Here is a 27209-nt window from a genome sequence, read left to right as displayed (position 1 = left end):
GTGGGATCTCCATATAATGGGAAAATATGTAGTCGCACGTAGACGACATTGTCAGGGGCCCGTCCCCATATGTGGGAATGTCAATATATGGCCATATCATTTCCCGTTTGTTCGTTCATCACCTAGATCTGCATATATGGAGCCGGCCAGCAACTCTACATCGGACCTCAAAGCTCAAACCCTTAGATAGATCTCCAATCTCCATATATGGCGCTGACCTGTTCTGACAGTCACATTCCATAATGTTGATACTACCTCCCCCGTCCATTCTGTTCTGACATTCCATATGTTGATCTGACCTCATCAAACCCTGTACACTCAAGACACGCTCCATATATGGCCAGTACAGAATTCATTCCATATGGTGATCTGACCCACCATGGCAAAGCGCCAGCGCTCGTCCAGCAGTCTGCCGTCACTCCTTTAGGGCGAGGTCACTTCTTGCCCTCAGGGCGTCTTACTGGTCTTACTTGGCTATTGTTCACAATAAAAAGCAAAATAAAAAAGCTTGTTGTTAGGACAAGAAACAGGCCATGCAGGTGTGTTGGGGATGGGCTTTTTCCGTTAAATGTGTAAACTTGAAAATGATGTTGGGCTGTCTGCCGTTAATCGTAGCATGATGTCATATTTATAGATGTAACATTGCCGTGCACGAGCCTTGAACACTCATGGCGTACAGTAGCTTAACATGTTGCTCAAATGACATCCTTGAATCCAGCGAGCGAGCAGACAGAGGCAACAAGACGAACAGCTTAGTAGTCACTCATCTGTCTTTCTGGAAAGGCAACTTTGTTAACTGCTATGTACATACTGTAGATTAGAACACAAAGCCGCCGATCCACCTGCCTTTGAAGGACTGAGTGAGCAGGGTGGTTCATATTAGCCTGGCTAATAAGCCAGACCGAATCAGCCGTTGGCAAAAAGAAATTTCCTGCCGGCGGATTACGGTCTGGAGAGGCTCAATTGTACGCCCATTTCCTACACCAGAGAACTGGTGTGGCCAATCGGGACACGGTATGCAATATGGGCGGGCTTTGGTACATTGACGTTCAACGCTTGAGACCTTTGACTGACAGTAGCTCTGACCAATTGCGTCAAAGAGAAAATGTTTGAACCCGCCCCCCGGGAAACAAGATCCATACACAGCATCTCCAGACTCAAATACCACACGACAGTGTGATTTGAGTCTGGCTTATTAGCCAGGCTAGGTTCATATACCACCAGAGGCCTAAACGCTGGCACATTTGCCAAAGGTCGCTTTGAAATGCCGAACGAGCGTGTAGCACTGCTACAGCAGCAGCACCGTTTTGAACGAAGCTCAATTAAATAATACTAATCTTTGAATAATTTAGGGTATATTATTTAGATTACATTTTCGGTTAACCCATTTAGGCCTGAAATTTAAAAAAATGTTTTCTAAATCATGACAGGTTTCTGAAATACCTATGTTTCTATGTCAGTGGTGCTCAATATTTCATGTCAAGGACCACCAGAATTATCTGTATTTGGCCACCGACCCCATCTGGAAATATGCTGTTTCAGGGAACCCCCCCCCCCAGAAGCAAAGATTTGAGTTAAAAACTTGCACTCTGAAAGAATATATATTCAAAGATTTGTGACACATTTTCACGATTTTTCAACAATAGCAGAATAGCAAAATAGCAGATCTACTATTTTTCCAACAGCTAAAGCATAACTTAATGCTTAAAACACCAAAAGGGGTTCCCGCCACCCAAAATGGGTTAATCAGCCCTAAACGGAAAGTGAATCATTTCTGCTACACGCTTAAACATGCCCCGTCCTAAATGTGTGATGTGCTGCTTTACCAAGAAAGGCTTGTACTGTACATTGGAGAAGTGAATCATTCTGCCCCACCCAGGGAGGACATTCTGCCCCACCCAGGGAGGATAAACGACTCTGTTCAACCTCAAGATGGGATTTCAATTACATCCAGACAGAGAATAAACGATCAGTTCTCAGAATGACGAGGGGACAGAACAAAAGACCAGACTAGTTTTTATAAGATTGCTGTCAAATCAATCCTGGTTCTCATGCATTTGTATAAATGGTAAATGGTGCATTTATATAGCGCCTTTATCCAAGGCGCTTTACATAGATTGTGCATTACATTCACCCATTCACACACACATTCATACACCGATTGCAGCGGAAGCCATGCAAGGTACCAACCAGCACATCGGGAGCAATTTGGGGTTCAGTGTCTTGCCCAAGGACACTTCGACATGTAGACAGGAGGAGCCGGGATTCGAACCGCCGACCCATGGATCATTGGACGACCTGCTCTACCTCCTGAGCCACAGCCGCCCTATACATCGTCTTGCACCAAAAATTGCTGATCAATGGTGTAGTGCACCTGTAGATCTGTTTTTTTATTTTTTATTGTTGGTCAATCGCATTATGAACTTGTAGATGTTTGACACAAGATACTGCCATACGACGGAGGATAGACGTTTTCTGTCTTACCAGGTAGTTCAAGGCATTCACCCAGCTGCTGCCATCTTTAGGCCTTACTAGTCCACTGTCCGCGATTCGATTAAATGACAAGGATGCCAATTCAATGATTAGCTTCCCAATAGGAAAACCAACAGTGCCATACCTGGCTGCGCATCAGGGTTTGGAAGCACTGGTCTAGAGACATCTATGATTCAATCAACACAAAGCAAACCTGGCTAGCAGTCAAGATCAAATGGAGGGAGAAAAGACAGACAGTAGTTAATGATGGCTTCTTCCAGTCTGCTGACCCCACGTCCCCTGGAATCTCTATAGTGTCTGCGTTTGCCAATTAGGTCACACAGTAGTAGAAGAAACAAAAAGCTGCCCCCCCCCCCCCCCCCCCCCCCCCGGACAATGCACTTCTCTTCATCATCAGATAACACAGGATGACAAGTGAGGGGAGTATGAACTAGCTAGTGCATGGTCATGCCTTCCCAAAGACACTGTGACCCAACGCTCAGTGACAAACCAGGCACGCAGTCTCAAGGAGATGACACGGGCTGCAAGCAGCAGCCATAAATGGAATGAAATTGCAGGTATGAGACCACCACTAGTCTAGACACAGACGCATTTCATTGTGTGTCACTGTGTTTTAAGGAGCACCGATGTCAAAACACAGGCGATTGACTGCTGGAAGCAACACACATTGTAAACACTGAGCTCTCTGCCAAAATGTTTTACACAAAGCACGAAGCTAATACAATCACAGAAATGTTCACCACCTCAATACAATGAAAGTGAACCAAATCAGTAATGCAGTGAGCGATTAATACAAGAAAGTCCCAATCTGTGATTTGTGGAATACCATGAAAGGTAATGCACCGAGCACCCCATATTTAGAGATCAATTTTCGGGACAATATCATGAGGTTTTGGTATTATCGTTCTAAAAACCTATGTTCCTACTCTTTTATATGGCCAACCAGTTTCAAGGAGGACACTTCTGAAGATGTTGCCATGTAGCTTGGCCATTTCAAATACTCTTTAACCCCATTTTGGGCGGGAACCCCTTTGTGTTTTAAAGCATTATATTATACTTTATCTATTGAAAAATAGCAGATCTACAAGCTCATAGCGCTACGAACTTGCAGGTCTGCTATTTTTTGTTATCGTGACAATGTGCCTCAAATCTTTGAATATGTATTATTACAGAGTGAACATTTTAACTTTGCTTCTGGGGGGGTCCCTGGAACAACATATTTTCAGGTGGGGGACGGGGGATGGTGGCCAATTACATATAGTTTGGGGGTCCTTGACATGAAATATTGAGCACCACTGATACAGAAACATAAGGTTTTTCAGAAAAACTGTCAAAAAAAATGTAGACATTTTTTTTTAATTTCGACGTCAGGCCTATTAGGTTAAACCTAAAATAAAAGATACATTACTGCAGGGCTTGACATGGTGCAGGGCAACAGTGTTAAGTTACAAGCCGACGCTGGCCTCTATGGAATGCAAACCACTGAAATCAGTCTTGGCAACCGACAACTTTAATCCATGGTAATGTGCTAGTTAGGCCGTAATGGCTTTGCTGCAGGCTAGTGAGGCTACACACACATAATGATGAAACCATGTGAAATTATATCCCATGTTTTCTGTAAGCAGGTTGGACAGTAAACGGATTACCGTCACCCTATGTGTAACAGCATAGCAAGCAACATATTAGAAACACACTGGGCTAACGAATGGTACACTAGCAGGGTTCCCCAATTAATTTTCCTCAAGTGCCATATTTTGACTAGGGTACCAGGCTCGGGGCCGAGTCTGCACGCGCAAGGTCGAGGTTTTGCCCTGAAAATTCATTTTCACGGCAAGACCCCATCTGAAAAGGATGCCCAGTTTGACATGCATAGGCTACTGACCCCCATTTAATGCCATTTATATCTGGGACTGGGACCCCCTCAAAAAAAACTTCCAGGGGCCACAAAGGGGCGCTCTGTGGGCCGCAAATGGCCCGCGGGCCGCCTATTGGGGAACCCTGCACTAGCCTGTGTCATTACATGTACTGATATTATACACATAAAGAGTGGACATAATGCATACATTTAGCTTATTCTACTTTCTTCTACGTTCTGCTTTATCCTAACCGGGCCATATTTCTTATACATTTTGTGATTAAGTGGTTTAATTAGTAGCACCTAATAGTGCATCAGATTTTTACTAATTGCAGTACTGCACAAAGTTAGAGATGCGCTAATTGATATAGCGCCCCCTACTTCCAGCTTTCAGTGGAAGAGGCTGACCTTCCAGCAGCCAGTGACGTGCCACGCTCACACAGTAGATTAGAATCAAGGCGCCCTCTCCAACAAGGTTAATTGACCCCACACAGTGATGTGATGTGAATCAAGGCGCCCTCTCCAACAAGGTTAATTGACCCCACACAGTGATGTGATGTGAATCAAGGCGCCCTCTCCAACAAGGTTAATTGACCCCACAGTGATGTGATGTGAATCAAGGCGCCCTCTCCAACAAGGTTAATTGACCCCACACAGTGATGTGATGTGAATCAAGGCGCCCTCTCCAACAAGGTTAATTGACCCCACACAGTGATGTGATGTGAATCAAGGCGCCCTCTCCAACAAGGTTAATTGACCCCACAGTGATGTGATGTGAATCAAGGCGCCCTCTCCAACAAGGTTAATTGACCCCACAGTGATGTGATGTGAATCAAGGCGCCCTCTCCAACAAGGTTAATTGACCCCACACAGTGATGTGATGTGAATCAAGGCGCCCTCTCCAACAAGGTTAATTGACCCCACACAGTGATGTGATGTGAATCAAGGCGCCCTCTCCAACAAGGTTAATTGACCCCACACAGTGATGTGATGTGCAAATTGGTGAAAAGAAAACCGTTCACACAAATGTCATCATTCTGAATTTCTGGAAAAAATAAACGTGGGATTAAAAAAAAAAGAAGAAACTTGGCAACCGTTCACCCATTTTGGGCGGGAACCCCTTTTGGTGTTTTAAACATTATGTTATAATTTAGCTATTGAAAAATGGCAGATCTACAAGCTCATAGCGCGCCACCGAGTGGCGCGCTATGAGCTTGTAGGTCTGCTATTTTTGAGAAATCGTGAAAATATTTATTTAGAATATTTTTTTTTAATTTTGAGGTCAGGCCTAAATGGGTTAATAGAGGTTATGCGCGTGACAATGACATCATCATCATCCCACCCGGCAGGAATTTTTGGGTATGCACTTCATGCATGTGCATAGCCTCTCTCTATACATTGTCCCACCAAATAAAGGCTGTGTTTGGGAAACACAGATGACACAGATGGCACCTTTGGGCCACTACAGTTACTGAGAAATCAAGTCAGTGTTTCCCAAACAATGGTCCGGACCCATATTGAAAAAGATTAGCATTTTTTTTAACCCATTGAAACCAGGGCAGAAACCATTTTTTTTACTAACTGTGTTTGACTTTTTTCGTAAATGAATACTTGATCGTATTTCGGCTTCACACAAGAACATCGACAGTAGCAGTAGGGGGTTGCACCACTTACGCTCTGTCTTAAGTTAGGGAGTACAGTCCTTACTAGAGGTTTAGTAACTACTAGTTAGTATGTAACTAGTGGGTTACTAAAGTCTGTTGCACCACGACTGTATAAGGCAAAACTTAACTAGTAGTGTGTAGACTGTTCTTAAAATAATGTAGTCGCATAAAACAACGTCATAGCTCCATAGCTCTATGAAACAAGCGGTTTCTACACTAAGGAAGTAAAAATCACACCCGTGTGAAGTGAGTGGTGCAACTCCGTGTGGGAGTTCCAGACCCACAGGAACATACCCAGGGTTCCGGCCTGGTTTCGGCGAGCCCCCCCGCGTCCGAAACGGTAGAGAAATGACAGAGTTACCATGTGGGGGTCCCCGGGGGGTGGGGGGGAGCTCCAGCCCCCCCAAGAACGCGCCCAGGGGGCCGGGCCGGTTCCGGCGTGCCGCCCCGCGTCCGAAACGGTTGAGAAATGACAGAGTTACAGTCCCTCTACTGTACTGTACTGTCACTGTACTGTACTGGCACACCCGAAATCATCATATATACAGTTAATATGTGCGTGTGTGTTAGGTTGCGCACAGGTGGTGAAAAACAACCATGCTGTTTTCGTGCTCATACCCAGCCAGCCAGCCAGCCAGGCAGGCACCCACCCACACACAACTCCGTAAGGGAGTGGTTGCACCACTCAAAAATGGTATCGTCTCTTGTCAAACAAAGAACCGTTCAACCCATAGACTACAGCACAACCTGTTGTTGTGCAGACCACATTGATTGCAACTGTCGTGCTGTAGGTCTGCTGCTACCATGTCTGTTATCTTCATAATCATATTGCTGCCTCTCTTGAAAGAGTCTGGCATAGATGTCAACGTCATCATAATTTGGACGTCACTGTCCCATTCATAATGTATTTTGGTACATTTGGGTCCCCGAGGAGACATCAAATGTAACTTTTGGATCCCGAGCTTAAAAGGTTTGGGAACCACTGATCCAAATTGTGCGTCACATTTCCTGCATAAGTAGGCCTACCTCACGAGCACGGGACGCCATGCCGTGCGCAAACTTCCTCCTTAATAGGGGCCGGCTATAACCAAGTCATTGGCCCCCGGGGCCCAGACTAAAAGAACAAAACTTCATAAAACAACAACTGAACACATGGCAACAAAACAAAACAAAAAAATTCTGTCTCAAGCTATAAACTCCAGTGTTTATTCTGAGCTCAAGCTGTGTGCCTTGTATCCTAGCCGGTGAGTTTTCCCCTAGCATCAGCAGAGCCAACAGCCTCTCTCCAGGGGAGACGCCTTGTCCCTGTAGCCTGAGATCAGCAGCCAGCAGCCAGCTGAGCTGACTGAGCAGGAATGACTGAGAACTCTGGAGCTTGGACCCACAGCATCTGCCTCCAAAATAACAGTGCCCTGCTAAGTTAGAGGCAGCCGTATAGCCAAATCATACTTCGCTGAGCGGCGCTCAACGACAATAACGGATTTCAAATGTCAAGATATTATTTTCAGACGGCGACATTGCTGTAGAACAAAGTATGATAAACTAGGCTTGAAAGTAGTGTGTGTGTGTGTGTGTGTGTGTGTGTGTGTGTGTGTGTGTGTGTGTGTGTGTGTGAAATTGCTGACTAATCAAGCAAAATATTATGCTTAATTTAAATTGTATTTTTATTTCAAATTGGAAACAAACGACAGTATCACCTCACCAGATGAAATAGTTTGAAGGAACATATGGACATGAAAATCTAAACAGAATAGAGTTTAAAGACTGTTTGGGTTCTAATCTGAATCTAAACTTGATATCTGTTCATAGTCATACAAAATGCATCTAAAAAGAAAAGGTTCAACGTTACGCAACACACAAAAAGAACAATGTTTTATTTTGTTTTACACTGGCCGATGGCAACACTCCTCCCTGTGCCAAGTGCTGCCAGTCAGCTGGGATGTTGTGAGAGATTACAGTGCCAGTGGCCACACACTGGACAAGGAGATCAGCTCACAGCCGTGTCGTGTGCCCAGCAAGCCGGATTATCTACTCTACAACAAGATTACTATACCAGACAATGCCCCTAAAACAAAAAAGGACTCACTTTGTGCCCCTCTATGAATCAATTTTCCACGGATGATTCTTTTTTTGTTTGTTTAACCCATTTTGGGCAGGAACCCCTTTTGGTGTTTCAAGCATTCCGTTATACTTTAGCTATTGAAAAATAGCAGATCTACAAGCTCATAGCGCGCCACCGAGTGGCGCGCTATGAACTTGTAGGTCTGCTATTTTTGAAAAATCGTAAAAATGCAGCACAAATCTTTGAATATGTATATATTCTTTCAGAGCGAACGTTTTTTTTATTTTGACGTCAGGCCTAAATGGTTTAAAAACACATTGCCAGTATTCTCTCGAGGGCTTTTGGGGTTTCCTCATGAAAGTGCTTTCGATAGCAGACCTACAAGCTCATAGCGCGCCATTCGGTGGCGCGCTATGAGCTTGTAGATCTGCTATCGAAAGCACTTTCGTACTGTATACTTCTAGGATTCAAGTTTTTATATCAAGTTCTTTTTTTTACACTAAATGTGTAAAAGGTTCTATACTCTCTAAATATTGTTGCTGCTTGCTGGGTGGAAACCGCATGATGTGCAAAACTGTTACATTCCAGGATTCAAAGTACCAGATCAAAAGAAAGTTTCAAAAGAAACAAGTCGCATTTATGGCACATTTTGAGCTTGTAGATTTGCTACTTTTGTGTGACACTGTAGTATGATGAAGTAGGGCATCAATTTACAAAAAAACATTACATTTAATATGGAAAAAAAGAGGTTTCTGCCTGACAGCAAGTAACATAAATGTAGATCATTTAACCACTTTTAACCCGACTTCTGCATTTTTTTGCATGATTTCATTATAAGAGAAAATTGTCAAAATGTTGACAAATAGTTGAAAAGGATTTGTACAATATGTATGAAATGCTTACACAGAACATTGCATGTTCGTATCTACATAAAATGTAACCCTGCAATATGCTTCATTAACCAGGGTCCATACTGAAAATAGCTAGCCTGGCTTTAATATGCCCCCGTATTGCTAGCCGGTGAAACGAAATTAAAATTCAGGCCGAGTGTCAGGCTAGATTAGAAAATAGCCGTTCTACCAGAGAGTTCCAACGCATTGTCGCACTGTGACGGATTGTGAGCTTGTAGATCGGCTATTTTTGCTGAATGTTCACCCCAGAATAGCAATGCTAGATTTAATGTGGTTAAGAAGAAGAAGAAAAAGAAATCTGCATTCCCATCAATTAGTTTCAGGGGGGGAAAAAAATAATAGCATGCACACCCACTCGCAATTGCTAGTCATTATGCACACACATGCACATTGCAGGTGCACAAGCTCATTACCCCCCCCCCCCCGTCATCTCTAGGGGCACAGTAGTTGGGTATAAGCATATGACTTTAACAAGCATAACACCCACCATTGTTTCATGCACAGGAACCTGCAGGTACTGTATGTATATGTATGGGGTGAAAGGAGAAGCGGTGTGTGTGTGTGTGTAGGGGCTGATGCTGCCGTAGTCCTCCAACCATTAGAATGTAGGGCACGTCATGTAAATGATGAATGTTCAGAGCACGCTGCTCCACTTCCACCGAGGAAGGGCACGGAGTACGCAAACGTACCTTTTCCATACTTCTGTTAAACCCTAACATTACACATAGCAGTGTATGTCAACTCAATAAATGGATGCATACGTCTTGAAATTGCTAATCAGAATGCTAATGAGCCAAAACGGAGCTCGCTGGAATGAGAACGATGCTGAAGGGCTTAAGCTTGTGTGAGAACAAATTGTGCTGCACCACAGAACCAGAAAAGTACTGCAGGTTTACAGTACACACACACACACACACACACACACAAAAAAGGGTCATCAGATCAGATACATTGGTATCACAATGTTCAGCGATACACTGGTGTCACAGCGTTCAGTGGTACTTTTGGTAATTAGGGGGCAAATGAAGTAAGGTCTGCTGCTTGAGCTGGGAGCTGCCTGCCAGAGACATGCAGGGTACACTACTACTCTCTAGTCTACATAAAAGTCAATTCATACTTAGTCGTGTGGCGGTTTCACATGATCTACAAGCCGACCTACAAACTCACAACACGTCTTGTCCATGAATCGGTGTGAGCTTGTAAAATCGGCTATTTCCGACACGGGACACTGTAGAAGATAAATTCACTGTGGAAGATAAATTAAGCCTTAGCACAGCAGCCAGAGTTTCTCTACTGTCATACTGTAGCTGTTCCAACTTCCTCCCCTGACTACTGAGAGAACAGACTTCTGTGTCTGCACTCTGCAGAGCTAGCAGTCCAAGGAATCATCCTTGAATCCTGGCAAATATTCACAAGCAATAGCTTTTATTTCCGAAGATGGTATTATAACAGTGTAGAGTCTGTAGACAGACTTGTCTAGACAAGTACGAGGCCCAAACGATCAGCATCCCATCTGATACAGTATATTCCAGTCTAAGCCCATCTTTGAAGAGCCATCAATCATCTCTGTCAGTAGCTACAGTAGGCAGTACTAGGCACCAATCTGTGAATGGACCATACATCATCTCAACAGGCAACAGATGAAAAAATGGACCAATGCTAAAATGAGCTTTGTGCCTCCTCCGACATTACATAATATCGCAACAAATCTGCCAGCTGTCATAAATCAGCTTTCTAATTATTTCGAAAGGAAGGAGGCATTAGTAACATGGATTCCAAGTTATATTCAGAGATGTTCTACTAACCAAGAAAAACTAAGTGGCATTCTCAAGGAAAGCACTTCCTGCTGCCAGTAGGTATTTTTATACGGAGCAACGCCCTGGAAATGACCCTGGGATATCCTGGACTGCCAGGGGATTAGCATCACAACTAAATATATGTTCATGTCCTTTCCAGCTCAAAAAAGCTTCCAAGGATTAGCTAGTAACATGCACATACCACCTTGTATAAAATGTGATATTGCTGCATGCTAGCAACAGACAGCGGGGATAAACAGATTTATTAGACTCCTCCGTGTTGGTGGGCTGAATGCAGCAGTTGTGTATGCAGGCTTTGAAATCATTTTAGCTTGCCAGCATAGAGCCGATTATGATGCTGCATATCCCGACTTGAGAGTAAACATTTATTTTACTTAACTACATTTTCCAAAAATAGCCGATTTACAAGCTTGTTGTTGATCTGCGACGCATTGGCTGCATAATTGCATAATACCGACAAAAGTCAAATAATGGCCATATCAGCCACAACGATATGTCTGCCGGGCCTCTTCTTGCCAGCATCAATGTTCTACTTCTGCCCTAATAAAGTTAAGTCTGTTTTCTGTAACTCCCTTGACATTAACTTATCTCTTGGGGCTGTTTTGTAAAGTGACCAGACAGTACACAAACCATTTCCAGGCCTAATATAGGCTTACTCACTAGATAGATCTGCCTGTTGATAAATTCTCTCGTGTTGATAAATTCTCTTCAATTCCAATTAATGGTATCTAGGTTAGTTGAGCCAACATCGTACTGTACCGCCATAACATCCACTCAAAGCCAAAGCCCATGACTCGCACTATCCAGAAAACGCTCTGAAAATAGACCAACCTTTTAACACATATCTTGGAAACTCCGAGTAAAAAGCGGGTCAGAGTGTCCAAGTGGAATCCATTTATGACCTCTAGCCTGAGGATACAAACCGTATAGAGCAGAACCCTCTGCTAGCGTGGGCCAGGCCAGGTGCTGGAATTCCTCCTGAGAGAGGAGCTGGCCAGAGGTGACGGGGTGAGGCCACGCGGGACGGTCCGACCGCTCTGCGCGATGATTAGTCTGACCCCGGCAGACCCAAATCCAGGAGTGAATTATGGGAGAGCAAAATAGCCTCAAAAGAATATGTGGTCAGAGAAAAATGGTACGATTCAAAAAATGTGCCCACAGTTCATTATTTTACCCATGTCTGTGGTATCTGTGTATACCTTGTGATGATAATAAGATACAGATGCTATTATTTACTATCCTATTATTATTAACTATATATTGTATGTAAGTTGGGCACTGACAGCTTAATGGGTAGAGAGGCCGAGTGGGAATCAGAAGGTCCCCGGTTCGACCCCTGGCCCAGGTCTAAGTGTTTCTGAGCAAGACACTTGGCTCCTAACTGCTCCCCAGGCACTGTATTAATGGCACCCACTGCTCCTAATAGTTAGGATGGGTAAATGCAGAGGGCAAATTGCAAATGTACTGTGACAAAAAAACACCAACATTCTCCCCTAAAAATAGGGGTGAACGGTTCTCGAGTTACGTGGATTACAACCATACACAGACGTACAGAGACGTGGTGCATTTAGAGATACTAGAGCGGTGCCCGTTGGGCACTGGCCTACTTGGAATGATGCAAGTTGGAAATGCATGCCCCACCCAGATATTATGCGTTGGAGCCTCTACAGCGGTGACGGTTGGGCACTGGCCTAGTGGCCTACTTGGAACGATGCAAGTTGGAAATGCCCCTCCCAGATATTATGTCTGTGTCCCTTTTATGCCCATATATGGAGTTCTCTGTCAGGCATGCCCAAATATGGAGTCTATGCACACATGTCAGAATGCTGTCAGAACAGGCCAGCTCCATATATGGACCCTGGGCAAGGGCCCTGTCCACACCTGGGCAGAGGCCTTTTCGGGGCGGTTCGGGACAGCGGTGGTTTGGAACGCGCGTGTCGAATTTCGAAATTTCTGAAGTCGAAGTCGGTGGGGATGAACAGTTCTCGAGTTACGTGGATTACACACGTACGTACAAACAGAGACTTGGTGCATTTATAGATAGAAGGAAGATAGATTTCAATAACCCCAAATCGGGGTTATTGAAATAAATAAATAAATCACACTTGTGTGAAGTTAGGGGCGCAAACATTAAAAGTCCATAGACTTGGCTGCCATACGACGTCATTTCAAAAGCCAGACATTGGAGGGAATAGCGCCCCTCAAAAAGGCTGAGAATCATTGCCATATAGAGTGCACATTCATGACAATCACCCTGTGCTGTACCTGCATCTCTTCCCATTCCACTGTACCTGATCTCAGTTACAAACACCATTGCCAATAGCAGGGCATAGCAAACAATCATAGCTTGAAATGAACAAGTCAAATCAAATCAGTGACTAACATTTGAATTACCATCAAGAGCCTGAATGGCACCTGCTGTTGGTGTGAAGAGTACACATACAGTTACATAAAAGATTAAGGGTAGCCTACATTACAGCAACTTCATTTTCCTAATGCAAAAGCCACCATCATTAGAATTGTCAGATTCGTTTCAAAGTGTGTTTTCAAAAGATGAAATCGTAAAATGTAAAAATGTGTGCTGGCACACTATACACTGTCTTTCTTTTATCTGTATTGTATTGCATTGTATTGTATTGTATTGTATTGTATGTGTCATTGTATGTTTAGTTTTACTACCATTTTAAGAGCCTGCTCAGGGACTACAGATGTAAATTAGCTTATGGCTAACTCTGGCACATTTACATGGAAGTGAAAACTTGTTGTTGATTAATGAGCATTGTCCCTGTCAAATAAATAAATAAAATAAAAATATAATCGTGACCTTATTATTCAAGAGACACCCCTAGCCAGTGGGTAAGCAAAAAAGCTGAACCAGGCGTTGAACCTAAAGAATAGAGACAGTTCCATTGGCCTCTTCTCGTCTGTTCATTTCACTCTCATCGGATGCTTCAGTTGGGTCAGACTTCAGTCTGACTCATAGGTTGTAGTGTACAGTGCATACGTGACATCTCCTATCAACAGCATGTCTAATTGAATCATCCCTGGCTAATCGTAGACACAGAATTACAGGAGATCTATGACCTAACCAACCGCAGGCCTCCTGAACAATGGCCTGGAAATCTGCCATGAATTCCCCAGCTAATCAGGAGCGCCAGGCTCAGACTCAGTCTCAGGGGTCAATAAACATGCATTAAACTCAAAGTAGAGAAAGAATCGTCACAAGTAGAAGAATTAACACCAATTACATAGCGGTCTTTAATCTAGTCACTTGAGCTTCTCTTTTGCAAAGTGACATTTGGCCTGCTTTGACCAAGTCCCTGAATGAAACATCTCATTAGACTTGCCATTTGAACTGAGTCGCTCTCTCTCTGGTTATGAAGCCATGGAGTTGAAACATCTGTCAACGCACTGTCACTGGTTTATTGGGGGCTTTATGAGGGGATAAACTTAGTTGACCCCAGGGGTCTATACTAGGTCCACTCTTTTCTCTGTACACCAAATATCTTTGCAGACACATTTTGTGCTTGTATATCTGCTATTTTCGCCAGATGATCGCCCCCCAGAATAGGTACACTAAGGTCCATGTGGTTAACACTGTGTGTGTGTGTGTGTGTGTGTGTGTGTGTGTGTGTGTGTGTGTGTGTGTTGGGGGGCAGATTAACTTCCCCTTTCCTTTAGCAGGATGACCTGCAAATTCCTCCTCTGCAGTGACCCTGGCTGCCTCTCGCTCATTCTCTGGTCCTGCCAGACCAGTTCTCTTGCACACACACATTGCCAAAACCCTTAGCTCAGGTACAGAGCATTATAATGAAAATAAATCACATTTACACATGAAAGATCTTTCTGTTATTTGCCTATTGCAGCAGAAAGACTTTTAAAGCCCTATGCTCACTTTTTTTGGGAATATGTGAAAGTGAAGTGACAGGAACAGAAGTAGAGTAGGCCGGTTTGGAACAAAACAACAGATGCAGAGTTGGTGGAACAAAGAACAACCGAAGGAGGTAAAAAGTTTTTAAAAAAATTAATAAAAAAAAAGAAAATCTTGAAGAATGAAAAGACGGCTCCTGCGGAACAATAAGAGTATTATTGTTTAATTAAATTATGCAGACAATCAAAGAAAACCTGGAGTAAGTTGAGGACATGGTAACTGTCAAAACAAAATATGTTGGCTAAGGCTTGGCACACTGGCAAACATATGGTATAATTTTAGAGCTAAGCCCTTTGTCCAGAAGGCCTTGAGCATCCATAATACATGCAATTCCCTGAGGAAGCAAAAAGTCTAACAGATGCACCAACATTCCAACCCAACAAAATGCAAGCCAAAGAAATCACCCTCCATCTAAAAACAAACAATCATAACATCAAACAAAACAGACTGACGGCAAGATTAGAAAAAAATAAATAGAAAATGGTCCACTCCATTTCCTGCAATGACCTACAGTGTGTGGGCTAGACGCTAGATGACCACTTGACCAGGCATCTGACGGATTTACCAACTGGGCTAAATTGGCATCCAGCCTAGCCCTCATTTCCAACCTTGGGCAAAATCCAACAATGGTAACAGTAAAGTGCTGCCTGCAACAAGCCACTGCAATCCCTCTGGATGAGGATATAATCATAATGCCTCCAAGAATAAGAGTTTCTGCCTTTCCCCATGGCTCTGTTTACGCATGAATGAAACCTCTCTGCAACACCACCTGTACTGAAACTGATTGCCAACAAGATCATTATTTTGTTGGGGGCCCTGCTGACAGCCATCTCCCTCCAAATAATTAACTAACAACCTAAATCCCAAGCATTTAATAAAGCACAAGAAGATTAAGGAGAGCAGAGCATACAGTAGGTGGAGCAAGAGAGTGTGAGATATGAGAGAGAGAGAGGAGAGAGAGGAGACAGAGACAGAGACAGAGAGGAGAGAGAGAGGAGACAGAGACAGAGACAGAGACAGAGAGAGAGAGAGAGAGACTTGATGCTATAATATGTCAAATTTGAATGACCTTTGTTTATTTATTTTCCAGACATCCAGCAATGGGTAAAACGTTCCCAAAAATATTTAGTCTCTGTGACACATCTAGGGGCCGCAATCTGCATTCAAAGATTTTCCTAGAAGCTTTGTCATTGGTCGATTTGCCTGTCTACTTCCTGATGGGTTAGTCATTTCGACCGTTTTTTTTCCCCAACCAATGACAAAGCTTCTAGGAACATCTTTGAATGCAGATTGTGGCCCCTAGAGGTGACAGAGACTAAATGTTTTGGGGGCCATTGCTGGCCGTCTGAATACCAAAAAACACAACAAAAGGTCATTCAAAATTTGACATATTATTGCTTAAAACAGCTTTAAGGGAGGGATGGAGGACTGGGGCAAGCCATGGCAGACGTGGGTGCCCTTGAAATAGCCTGACTCATTACTGCAGTAGTGAGAGCATGTGTACGATGGCTGGAAGAGCTACGGCCTAGTACTGGCAGTCAGAGTGACAGACTGTGTGCTATGGAACCAAAATAAAATTGTATGCGTTTTTTTTTTTTCTCCCTTTTTTTAATTAAAGAAACGGCAATTACAGTCAATTAATTCTGAAATATAATTTCATCGTTCAACATTATTATTACAAACTAATTCAGAATGGTTTTATACTGCATTTGTATTTACTTCAAACCTTCCACCTTATTCATACCGTTATGCTAGATATGGGAGAAAACACACCTGCACAGAGCGGTGCAGCTTCTCCATTTGACTGACGGACCTCGCCAGAGGGACACAGTGCTATCAAGCCACCAGCCAGCTCCTGCGACTCCTTCTGCCTAAACAGTCTAGCTCTAATCTCTGGATAGCCTCCAACACAACCCTGCACGCATGGATAACTAGGGGCTAAAGCGACCGTTTCTTTTATTATCCAGCGCCACACTGCTCTAATGACATGCAGTGCATGTGGACTGTGGAGGTCCCCCGGGACGCTCCGTCTCGGTCTCACGCTGCCTAGTGACAATCTTGATCATCATAATTGGAGGCACAGTGGTAAATGTGTTTTTTTTTAAAAAGCTACGGAGATCTATCTGCACTGAGGGTTAGAGTGCAATCAACTGAACCCTCTATTTTAGGTGGCGCCAGTTTGGCATGTCTGAAGATGGGAACACTAATCTCACCATCATTAACTATGCTGCCTAAAACAAAGTCATTATTTCCTAAACAAGCAACCCATTACAAGCTTTACAGTGTAGCTAAATGATGAGCAATGGCAATGAGAACTTTGGTTCCCTGCCATGGTGATATCCACTTTTAGGGTTAAAAATACTTATAGAAGATCAACGTATTAAGAATTGAGCAGTCATTTAGGTCATAATTTACGATTGTCATCATGGAAATCGTATCAGTCAAGTCTGGGACAAACAGTATTTAGCGTAAGAGTAGTTTTGCTCTTATAACTGGATTTAAGCAGCGTTTGATACCACCTTAAGCGATCTGTAGAATAAAGCCCTTCCTAATCAATGCATCAGTTCCCCTAGCAAATGGCAAATCCTCTTCGATCCCCCCCCCCCCCCCCTTAATAGTCTTTACATAGAGACAATTAATTATATATTAGCGTACATATGTGGCAGATGGGTTTGAGTCATGCTGAGTTTTGAGCACATTTGACTGCATCAATATCCATGGGAGAGAGGGATGTAAATCAGCAGGAGGTCAAAGTCATCGCAACAACTCTGGTCCGGGGGAGTAAGTCACCTGGATAATGAGGACACCCTCAGCTCCAGTCGCATAGCAAACAAAGTGCATTCATTAGTGGCTGGACGGACCAACACACTGTCGACATACTGACGCCCAGCATCAACAAACTGGGTCTAACACACAACAACACCTCATTCATCTGAACCCCAATGGAGGCTATTTGAGAAATCAAATATTTGGGACTCGAAAAGGAATTGCATCGCCAAGCCAAGCTGTCTGTGATGCATTGCATGTTTTAACTCGTTACATTACCAAGCCAAGCTTCCTATCTGAAATGCAATGCATGTAATAATGCATGTTTCAGTTTGAAATGCAAATTTTGCACATGGGTCTGTCTACAATTAGACAGACCCATGTACCATCAATAGTTGGTACAAATTATTATTATTTATTTTATATTTATTATCTATTCTCATTAGATCTCTTTTGTAAACCGGTGAAGCTTGACTTTTATCAAAAACACAATGTATATAGAACAAGTGCTCCTTGGAGAACAGGTCTCCACCAGGTCAGGGTTGGACAAAATATGTAGGAGTAATATAAATGTGGGTTTGTTTTTTTAGGCTTTTTGTTCAAAACATGCCACACCTGCAAACATTAGATCTTAGGTCAATCTTTGCCAACCAACCACAATAGAAATCACACAGATCCCTCTTGATCACATGACTAGATCATGTGTACCGATTTGCGTGAAATTTGGATACAATCTGAAGGAATAATATATATATATTTTTAAATCACACCCATGTGTGAAGTGAGGGCCGTTCTTATCATACATAATCTCATTCCGGCCAATCCCAATTTGCGTCCTCACTTTTGTCTTCAATGTTTGTGTTTGCACAAACACTCAAAACTGGCCATTCATTGTCAATGGCATTCAATGTTTGAATGAAATAATAACAATGCAATGTCATGATTGGATCACACCCACCACCTGGTTGTATTTAAAGGTGACTATCAGCCAAGCTGGCAGATAGACCCTGACGAAGACCTTTTGGTCGAAACGCGTAGGTCCTGTTATTTATTTGCCTTGCTCATCATAAAATAAATTATTTAATTCTTCACCAAAGACGGAGTGCCTTGGACTCTTTTCTTTTCAAGTCTGCAATTTACACCCTGACAAGCAGTACTACTTGGAGGAAGGATACCTTTTGTCTGTATTGTCTTACCTGTATCACCAAAGAGCAGCCATTTAAGAGCCACTAACAGATCCCTGCAGCGCTTCCATTCCTCTATTTTCTATATTCAATGTTTGCGTAAGGACAATGTTTGCGTTTACACAAACACAAACCCTCAAAGCTAGACATAGGAGAGTCTAGCGCCCCTCAAAAATGTGTTTGACATAAGTCAGCTTCCTGATGGCTCTATAAACAGATGTGAAAAGTGCAGGTAAAACACAAATCTGCCCGTTGTAGCACCACCATGAGGTTGATTTTAAGTGGCATTTCTTCCTCTGCCTAGTGAGAATGTGCGTGCAAAATGTCACATAAGTCGCCTGCTGTGTTCATGATTTGAGCCATTTTGTTCAAAACGGACCAATCCTGCAAACTTTGGAAGGCAATCTTAGCCAATCGGGATGGTGTGCTGTGTTGATCGCACTCAGTAAGTTGTGTAGATGGTGTGCGGGTTATTTTATTATAATTTAGGCGATGTTTGGGTCAATAGACACAAGATCTATTGATAAGATCTTCAGAGTCATGTGTTGTAAGTAACCCTTGTCTCTCTCTAGATCTCCCTCTCTCTAGTGTCCTGTCAATAATAAACCAGAAATGACCACAAAGCCATTTACACTCTGCTGTCTGACGTTTGTTAGGTAATAGGTAAACAACAAGGTGGTGATATAGAACTGTCATTCCTATGCCTCTTGCACTAATGGATGATGGGGCCGAGGCCCAAGAGAATGACTTTGCCTATAGCAATCAGTCCAGTTCTTGGCATAGCAAAGTAATGTTGCTTTGCAGGATATTTAACTGACAGAAGATTCAGAGTTCAGACTGTAGCTAACTCCGTACAACCCTCAGTAGTCCCAGTTCTTCAGAGTCAACGAGATGAAGAGTCATCTCAAACTGAAAGAGGGAAAGCAAGAGCAATACAAACAATAGACGTCTAGGGAACTCCAACACAGAACCATGCCACCAAAATAAATGGTCTCTAAAATTGCCCAGGCTCTATACAAATCAAATGCCCATTACCCAATTTCTTTCTAAATGTTAAAAATAAATAAGACGACAAGAAAGAAACATGTATTTAACAAACACCACCACCTTCTGACCTCAGTCAATAAACTGGAGATGATCGCTGCACCTTATTACGTCCTCATCATGTCATTTGGGCAGTGTTTAAGGCTGTGTATTACAATTTAGCTGACGCATCTTAATCCAGTGCAGCAAGAACACCACATGGTAAATTGGTAATGCATCAAATATAGTCATCAAGAATCATACGTAAGCTAAGAACCTAACACCGTCTAACAGTGGAATCTCTATATAATGAAACTATGCACTAAGTATGCACCGCCATGTCTACATAAAATGCTATCTAAATTACATAAGTTGAGCCTTTGCATACGCCTGTAAAAGGTCGCCTGTAAGGTCGTCGAGGCTAGGGCCAGTGCTATATTGTGTATAATAAAAGCTCGTGCTAAAGATGACCTGTGTGCCTCTGAGCACAACTGTGCCATCCAACTCACAGTCTGCTCACTGAAAAGAAAGGATATAAGAAATACAAAAACCGAAACATGACTAGTACATTACTTTCTCAAAATGTTAATTCTGAGAATATTCTCTTCTACATGTGCAGTACAGGCACTGCTATTGATTTAAGATTTGATCGTGAATAACAGATGAGAGAGTAAAAAACCATCCATTTAGTTCTATTGACATTTGCGTTTCTACAAGCTGCAGAAGAAAGAACATCTCTACTTGTAAATGTCTGCGCACACAAAAAGGTAAGTGAGCCAAGTAGTTAGAGACTGTGTGTGCTCTTCTTCCCGTTGAGTGGTTGCAGATCTGGGCAGCCTCCAAACCTCCTGCCAGCGTAGGAAATGCCACATCACTCTGCCTTGAAAAGAGCTCCAAGGATCGGGACAAGACACCACCCAAGAGAAAGAGCAACGTCTTGTACTGGGACTAATTACTTCTGCACGGAGATTACACGGCACGGGTCCATTGTGAGTTGAATTAACACCAAACATTTTGTTGTGTACACCATTTTAATTATGGTTTTGCTCTCGTTAAGATTGGTCTAATATATTAACATAAATGTGTCAAATATTGGAACGCAAAAATCTCCATGAATTCAAGGCTTCATGGGGTGACTATGGAAAAGGTCATTGGTTAAGTGGTTGATGTCTTTATAGTTCATAAATGCCTGAACTGTGATCCAACTGAAATGTCAAAGAGTTTAAGAGCTTTTTTCTGTAATACATACAGCCATAAAATAACACAAAGAGGCTAATATAAAGAGAAATGGAAATAATATAATATTCTCACAATAGTCCTAAGGGAGTAAATTAAAATTACCCATTGAAATGAAATGAAAAAATGAAATGATTACTATATTTACCCAGGGTATCTGGGCTAAGCTCAAGAACTTGTTTCCAGCCAGGCCCTGCTCATAGAACATTTCATCGTAGTGGTTCAATGCCTTGTTCAAGGGCACTTCAGCGGTGGTAATTTTAACGTGTCGGACCGCTGATTCGAACTGGCGACCTTCCGGTATCAAGACCGCTCCGCAATCCGTTCGGCCACCGCTGCCCATTAACCCAGTGAAGAGTGAACTGGTACAATATATTAACCTCATCACTGGTGCAGGGTGATGAATGGAGGGGCTGCCTTGATGTTGGCTTAAATACAGACCTTCAGAATGGTGTAAAGTGGACAGCAACACAATGAACAGTCAAGGCCTTGGGCCATGTGAATGGGAATGTCTTTGCGACACACACAGACTGTGAAAGTGGCATACAAGAGGCTCAATACTTGAAATGAAATGAAATGATTACTATATTTACCCAGGGTATCTGGGCTAAGCTCAAGAACTTGTTTCCAGCCAGGCCCTGCTCATAGAACATTTCATCGTAGTGGTTCAATGCCTTGTTCAAGGGCACTTCAGCGGTGGTAATTTTAACGTGTCGGACCGCTGATTCGAACTGGCGACCTTCCGGTATCAAGACCGCTCCGCAATCCGGTCGGCCACCGCTGCCACTAATTTAACTAATTTAACATCAATAACACTCAGTGCTCATACAGCACGAACAGTCTCATTCATGAGAAACTGCTAAACAACTTCGATCATTAAAAATACATTAATTAAAAGAATACATTTTTGATTTATGGAAATGGCCTTTAAGCAGGATATGGGGTTAATTTGGCCATTTAATTACAGGCTATATTTGATGGATTAGAGCAGAACCACATAATCAGCCTACTGTATCGGTCAGTTTATGCCCCTTTCTGAAGGACTTTATATCTTGTAATGATATCATATCATGCAATATGTTCATTCACTATATATATTGTGCAACATTAAAAACAGAAAGTATGAGCTATTTAATTGTAATGACGTGCAGACATAAACAGAAGTCAGCCTCAGGGGTGATTTTTCAATGCACTGCACAATTCAAATTCTGTTTAAGCTCAAACACAACAGTACAAATGGAAACCAATTGTTGGTTGCTGAAAATCGATACTATAAAATAACCACAGTGATCCTTAATATTACATTTATGTTTTTAGTAGTTAAAATACCACTAGTGATGTTTTATTATTATCCAATTCCTATAAACTGAAAATCTGACCAAAAGGTTGACCTACATTACACCTAGCGTTTCCATAAGATGCATGTAAATGGGTCGATAGGTGATTCAGAACAAGGTCAAATATGTACATCCCCACATCTCTATTTTTTCTTCCTAAATTTAGAGTAGCCTTTTCTCCCCAATTTAGTCATTAATTCCTCTCCACACACATTTGTGTGTCGTCTTGTCACTGCTGTTGTATCCTGCCAGAGAGGAGCCCCCACTGGAAGGGCCTTCATCCTACTCGCCCCGCCCAACACTCCCACGCCTGTAGGTGTACATCCAATGACCAATGTCACCGTCCCCGCCCGGCTTCCCTCCAACTGCCCCCAGACACAGGTCAATTGTGTTCGTACAGACGCTCGACAAAGCCGGATGCACCACGGTGAATTCAAACAGACAACATCTGTGGTGCTGGGCACTGGGCAGGGACTGGGGTGCATACTTAGTTTAGACTAGTCATTGGTTAGACATGCGTTAACTGGTTAGGTTTAGGTGTGCTGCCCCGTGGGAGGTTAGGTTTAGGGTGAGGGTTTGAGTCTTGAGATAGGTTGTAGTTGTAGGACTAATGACTGGTCTAACCAATGACTAGTCTAAACCAAAAACTGTCTAAACACTCCACCTGAGCGCCCTATACCCACATCTCTGTGACACTGACCTGTATCTCCTCGTAGGCCTCGTCAATCGTGGTCACCTGATGTTGCTCGTGCAGGGCTGGCTCGTCACAGAAGAAACACACCAGGCTCTTGTCACTCAGGCAGAAGAGCTTGACCTTCTCGTGGTCTTTGCAGGGATAGGAGCTCCTCTGAGCGTTCAGGATGGCGTCCAGCGGGAAGGCAGAGTAGCGCTCCACAATGTTGGACAACTTGAGACTCGGGGAGAGAAGGGGGTCGGCGAAGGTCCTCCGGCACTCCGGACAGTCCCGTACTCCGCGAGGCTCCTGCCTGCTCCAATGCTCGGTGATACACTGTCTGCAGAAGTAGTGCTCACAACCAAAGCTGACGGGGTCCTGGTAGATGCTCAGACAGATGGAACAGAGGAGCTCGTCCTTCAGACAGCAAGCCATTTGCAAACACAGAGACAGAGCTGCATCTAAAAGGGACACCTTGTTGGTGCGATGGATGATTCAGTTCACTTCTCAGATTCACTTCTCAGATTTGGAGGGGTTCGGTGTCATGCAGATGTTGACCGACAGATCTTAGGATTTTGCCACTTCTGATGTATCTGGTGGAAAAAGCACAAGGACACTTTAATACTAATAATTTGGCACGGTTGATGTTGTTGCATACACAGTACAGAAATGGTCAAAATCTAAATGTACTTTTACAACTGAGGATTTCTATCATTTCAGAGTTTGCCATCACTTATCAAAACAAATGTTGGTTTGCACGAAATTGGAAACAAGCCCACACACTCTCATCCCCATAAATTACAGCTGCATTTTGCCTCATGAGTCTTCCACAAGAAACCAGAATCACACACTCTCTTTCCTTAGTGTTCAATAAAGATCCGGAAAACTTTACCATTAGCAAAAAATACGTTCCTGTTCCACCGCGGTGTTTTAATTACAGTACAGTATTTGTATTGTTCTAGTCTAGTGAGATGTGCTGTTACTTCAGGAAGCACCTGCAGTCATTGCGGTGGGAAAGCAACTGTCTTTCCTCCCTCTCGGTCACTGACACATTCCTTGATTTCCTCCTCTTTGGGTGGAATATTTCAGTGGCAACAAGCAAACCTTAACTAGTTGCTTATTTATTTCTACCGGGGAAAGTCGAGATACCATCTGCACTAGAAATGAGCATGCTTGGTGTTTAATTGACTGGTTGCGCCTTGCTTGCTACTAGCGGCATTTGTAAACACATCCAAGCAGGACCCACACGGTACCACCACGGCAGCAGGGATACACAGTGCAGAGAGCAACACACACACACGCACACCACAACCAACCAACCCGTTTAAAAAGCGAACACCAACCAAATGTTAACTGCCTAAAAAGATTATCAAAGCGGATTTGCACGTATCTTCTCATGACAAAGTATTCATCTGCCGTTTAGACTACAATAATACTAAAACTGAACTCACCAGCTAAACGACACACCACCGACCATCAGCTCCACTGTTCACTCCTCCTTTCAGGAAGAACCACAAGCGGCGTTGGCACAAACCCCCTGTGCGAGCGCGTGGGTGTTATATTTACTAATATTCACGGCCAATGTGTCATATAAAAGCTTACATCAATGTAAATGCGTGTAGTTTAATTATAATATTCTCACATAACAACTGCAATTATTAAATGTACAACTAGGCTACAATAAACCGTTTGAATTGGTCCTATGAAGATGCGTTGCGCCCCTCCAGTAATGCAATGGTCCAGTTCCTCTGGCCCTCCTCTTTTGTAGCGCTGCCTGCTCGCGCGCCGCGCACAGCTGATAATCTAAATCTTCCTCCCGGCAGGCGGTCAGTGCCTTGCTTTGACTGTAATAAATCCTCCATCGTGCGCTGAATACAAATATTACCACTAAAACTGTCCTAGTACTAATGTATTACATAATAAACCTTAATTGGTGGGGTAAGGAATCATTGAACACAAACAGCAAAGCGAAAGTACATTGACATCCATTATATTCTAGTCCGATTTGGACCAGTAGGTGGCAACACTGTACGTGGTACAGGTGAACTGGTCTATTAAAAAATAAAACTTCTGGGAACTCAGATTACCGGTAGTCTAGTAAATCTACTCTGGATACTTTTGCAAAGTGAGTTCAGTTTGTGTGGCCTCTAACCAGGGACAAATTAGCCATTGGGGGCCGTGGCCCAGGGGCCCTTGGCTCTCAGGGGCCCTTTGAGGAAATTGGACCGCACAGTACTAGACGCCCTGAAAAGGGAATCTGGAGCCCTTCATTGGCCATTGATTTAGTTAAAATTAGGTCAAAAAGATGACAAAAACACAGAAAAACATGAAAATATCGCACGCACACGCGCTATGGGGGCCCTGCAAAAATTACCGGCCCAGGGGCCCTCATGGGGGTTAATCCGTCCCTGCCTCCAACTGGGCATTTGAATTGGGCCTGGGTCGTTGCATTTAGATAAGTTACCAGTCTTTCACCCAGTCAGTCAGTTAGTGCTGTCACTCATACAGGTACAACTGGAAAACAGTTAAATGTTGGTGTAGCTGCAGCATGTTCCACACTTACAATTACTTCCTAAAACAAGATAAAACTATGTAATATAAGGAGACTTTTTAAAGATAATATCAAGTTTGCAATAGTAAAGGTAGTGAATAAAATAAGAGGATAATATATTAACAATTCCGTATCTGGAAGGTATAATACATATACAGTAGCCTAATACATTAGTGCAAGTTCAACATGCGCAAAACTGCAATAAGGATAATTTACAGACTGAATGCAGTTTTATTTATTTATTTATTTTAGGGCAAATGTATTCTTGCTGTCTGACCCAGTTTAGCAGTTAGGTAATAATGACCTAGGGGCACATACACATGTTTGATGACTCATTTTCTTCCAACACAATTGGGAGAGCAGCTGTTACTATGAACAAGTTTTGTTAGTAAAGTATTAACTGAATTTATATCAAATCAAGCATCATTTTTTTCCCCCAAAGATGTATTGAGTTGAGAAATTGTGCACCCAGTGTGGTTCTAACTTTTGAATTTCAAGGACACCCGTAACTCTGTTACAGACCTGTAAGGGTCCATGTGGGCCTCCCTCGTGGAACCACTGACAGTACATAACTGTAGCCCAGAGGGTGAGATTTAACTCTGTGTTCTCAGAGGAGACACTGTGTAGTACAGGGGTGCCGCAAGGAACAGTCAGTTCCTCTTTTCTGTTTACCTTGTATACGGACGACTGTCAGCTCACATCCAAATCAGTTTGTTATCAAGTTTTCCGATGACACAGTGATACTTAGTCTGCTCAAAAGTGATAATAACATCCTCAGCCATACAGAGGGGGTAGACAAGTTTATAGAGTGGTGTGATCTACACCATCTGAAAATAAATGTAAACAAAACAGAGGAGGTCATAGTGGACCCCAGGTCCATAGGAGACCACAGTATGATTACTGTCCATGACCATAACATCAAACAGGTCCCCTCGTATAAATACCTGGGAGTACAGATCGATGAGAACCTGAGCTGGCACACACATGTTACAACACTGTGTTCTAAGATACACCAGCGTTTACACTTTCTCAGAAGACTTAGGCTTTTTGGAGTCAGTGTAAATATCATGTTGACCTTTTATAGAGCTAGTATAGAGTCAATCCTAAAATACGGTATGTCCAGCTGGTTTGGCAATCTAACTGTGAAGTACAAATCTCAAATAAGTAGGCTAGCAAACATGGCTGGGAAGATCATGGGCATGTCCACCATCACTCCCCAGGCCATCTTTGAACAAGCAGTGTTGAGACAAGCTCGGCATATTATATCTGACCCCTTGCATGTGTTGTACAGAGAGTACGAGCTAATGCCATCCGGTAGGAGGTATAGAACTCCACGGTATGTGTATAACAGATTTAAACACTCTTTTGTTCCCCTGTCAATCAAAATGCTCAATCAGAGATCGCCGAATGCACTTTACTGACTCGAGATTCAGGGATTGCCAAAAGCACTTTATCAAGGGAATGTGTGCAATATCTCTGTTTTGTGTATGTTGGGTGTTTCATGGTGTTTTTCCTTTTTGTATGTGAACGTGTCTGTTATTTGTATGCAGCTGTGACTCTGTCTCCAAGACAACCTTGAACCTGTTGACACAGCATCTTGTGTTGTAAGAAAACTTTATGCTGGGCAAAATGCATCCGTTGTTCTCATGCTCTCCAGTTGCATTATACTGTCCAGAGACTATGTAGTATCCCACTCAGGACCAATC

The 27209-nt window shown here is 43.0% G+C and overlaps 1 protein-coding gene across 2 annotated transcripts in view; it reads right to left on the bottom strand.

Annotated features, from left to right (window-relative positions):
• trim62.1 (tripartite motif containing 62, tandem duplicate 1) overlaps nucleotides 1-24669 on the bottom strand; it is a 55194-nt gene extending 30525 nt beyond the window's left edge. Inside the window, exons 1-2 of one of the 2 annotated variants that reach the window (XM_079509463.1) lie at nucleotides 24404-24669; nucleotides 22980-23545 (exon numbers count right to left, since the gene is read on the bottom strand). In XM_079509463.1, coding sequence (XP_079365589.1) covers nucleotides 22980-23387 — 408 coding nt within the window. In that variant the 5' untranslated portion in view covers nucleotides 23388-23545; nucleotides 24404-24669. Of the gene's footprint in view, nucleotides 1-22979; nucleotides 23546-23947; nucleotides 24285-24403 lie in introns of those variants that run through there. The other variant, XM_079509464.1, reaches the window with a different exon arrangement.
• Nucleotides 24670-27209: the final 2540 nt, after the last annotated feature.

This window comes from Electrona antarctica, assembly GCF_951216825.1.
Source record: "Electrona antarctica genome assembly, chromosome: 9".
Classification (NCBI taxonomy): Eukaryota; Metazoa; Chordata; class Actinopteri; order Myctophiformes; family Myctophidae; genus Electrona; species Electrona antarctica.
This window is presented reverse-complemented; position numbering and strand designations above follow the sequence as displayed.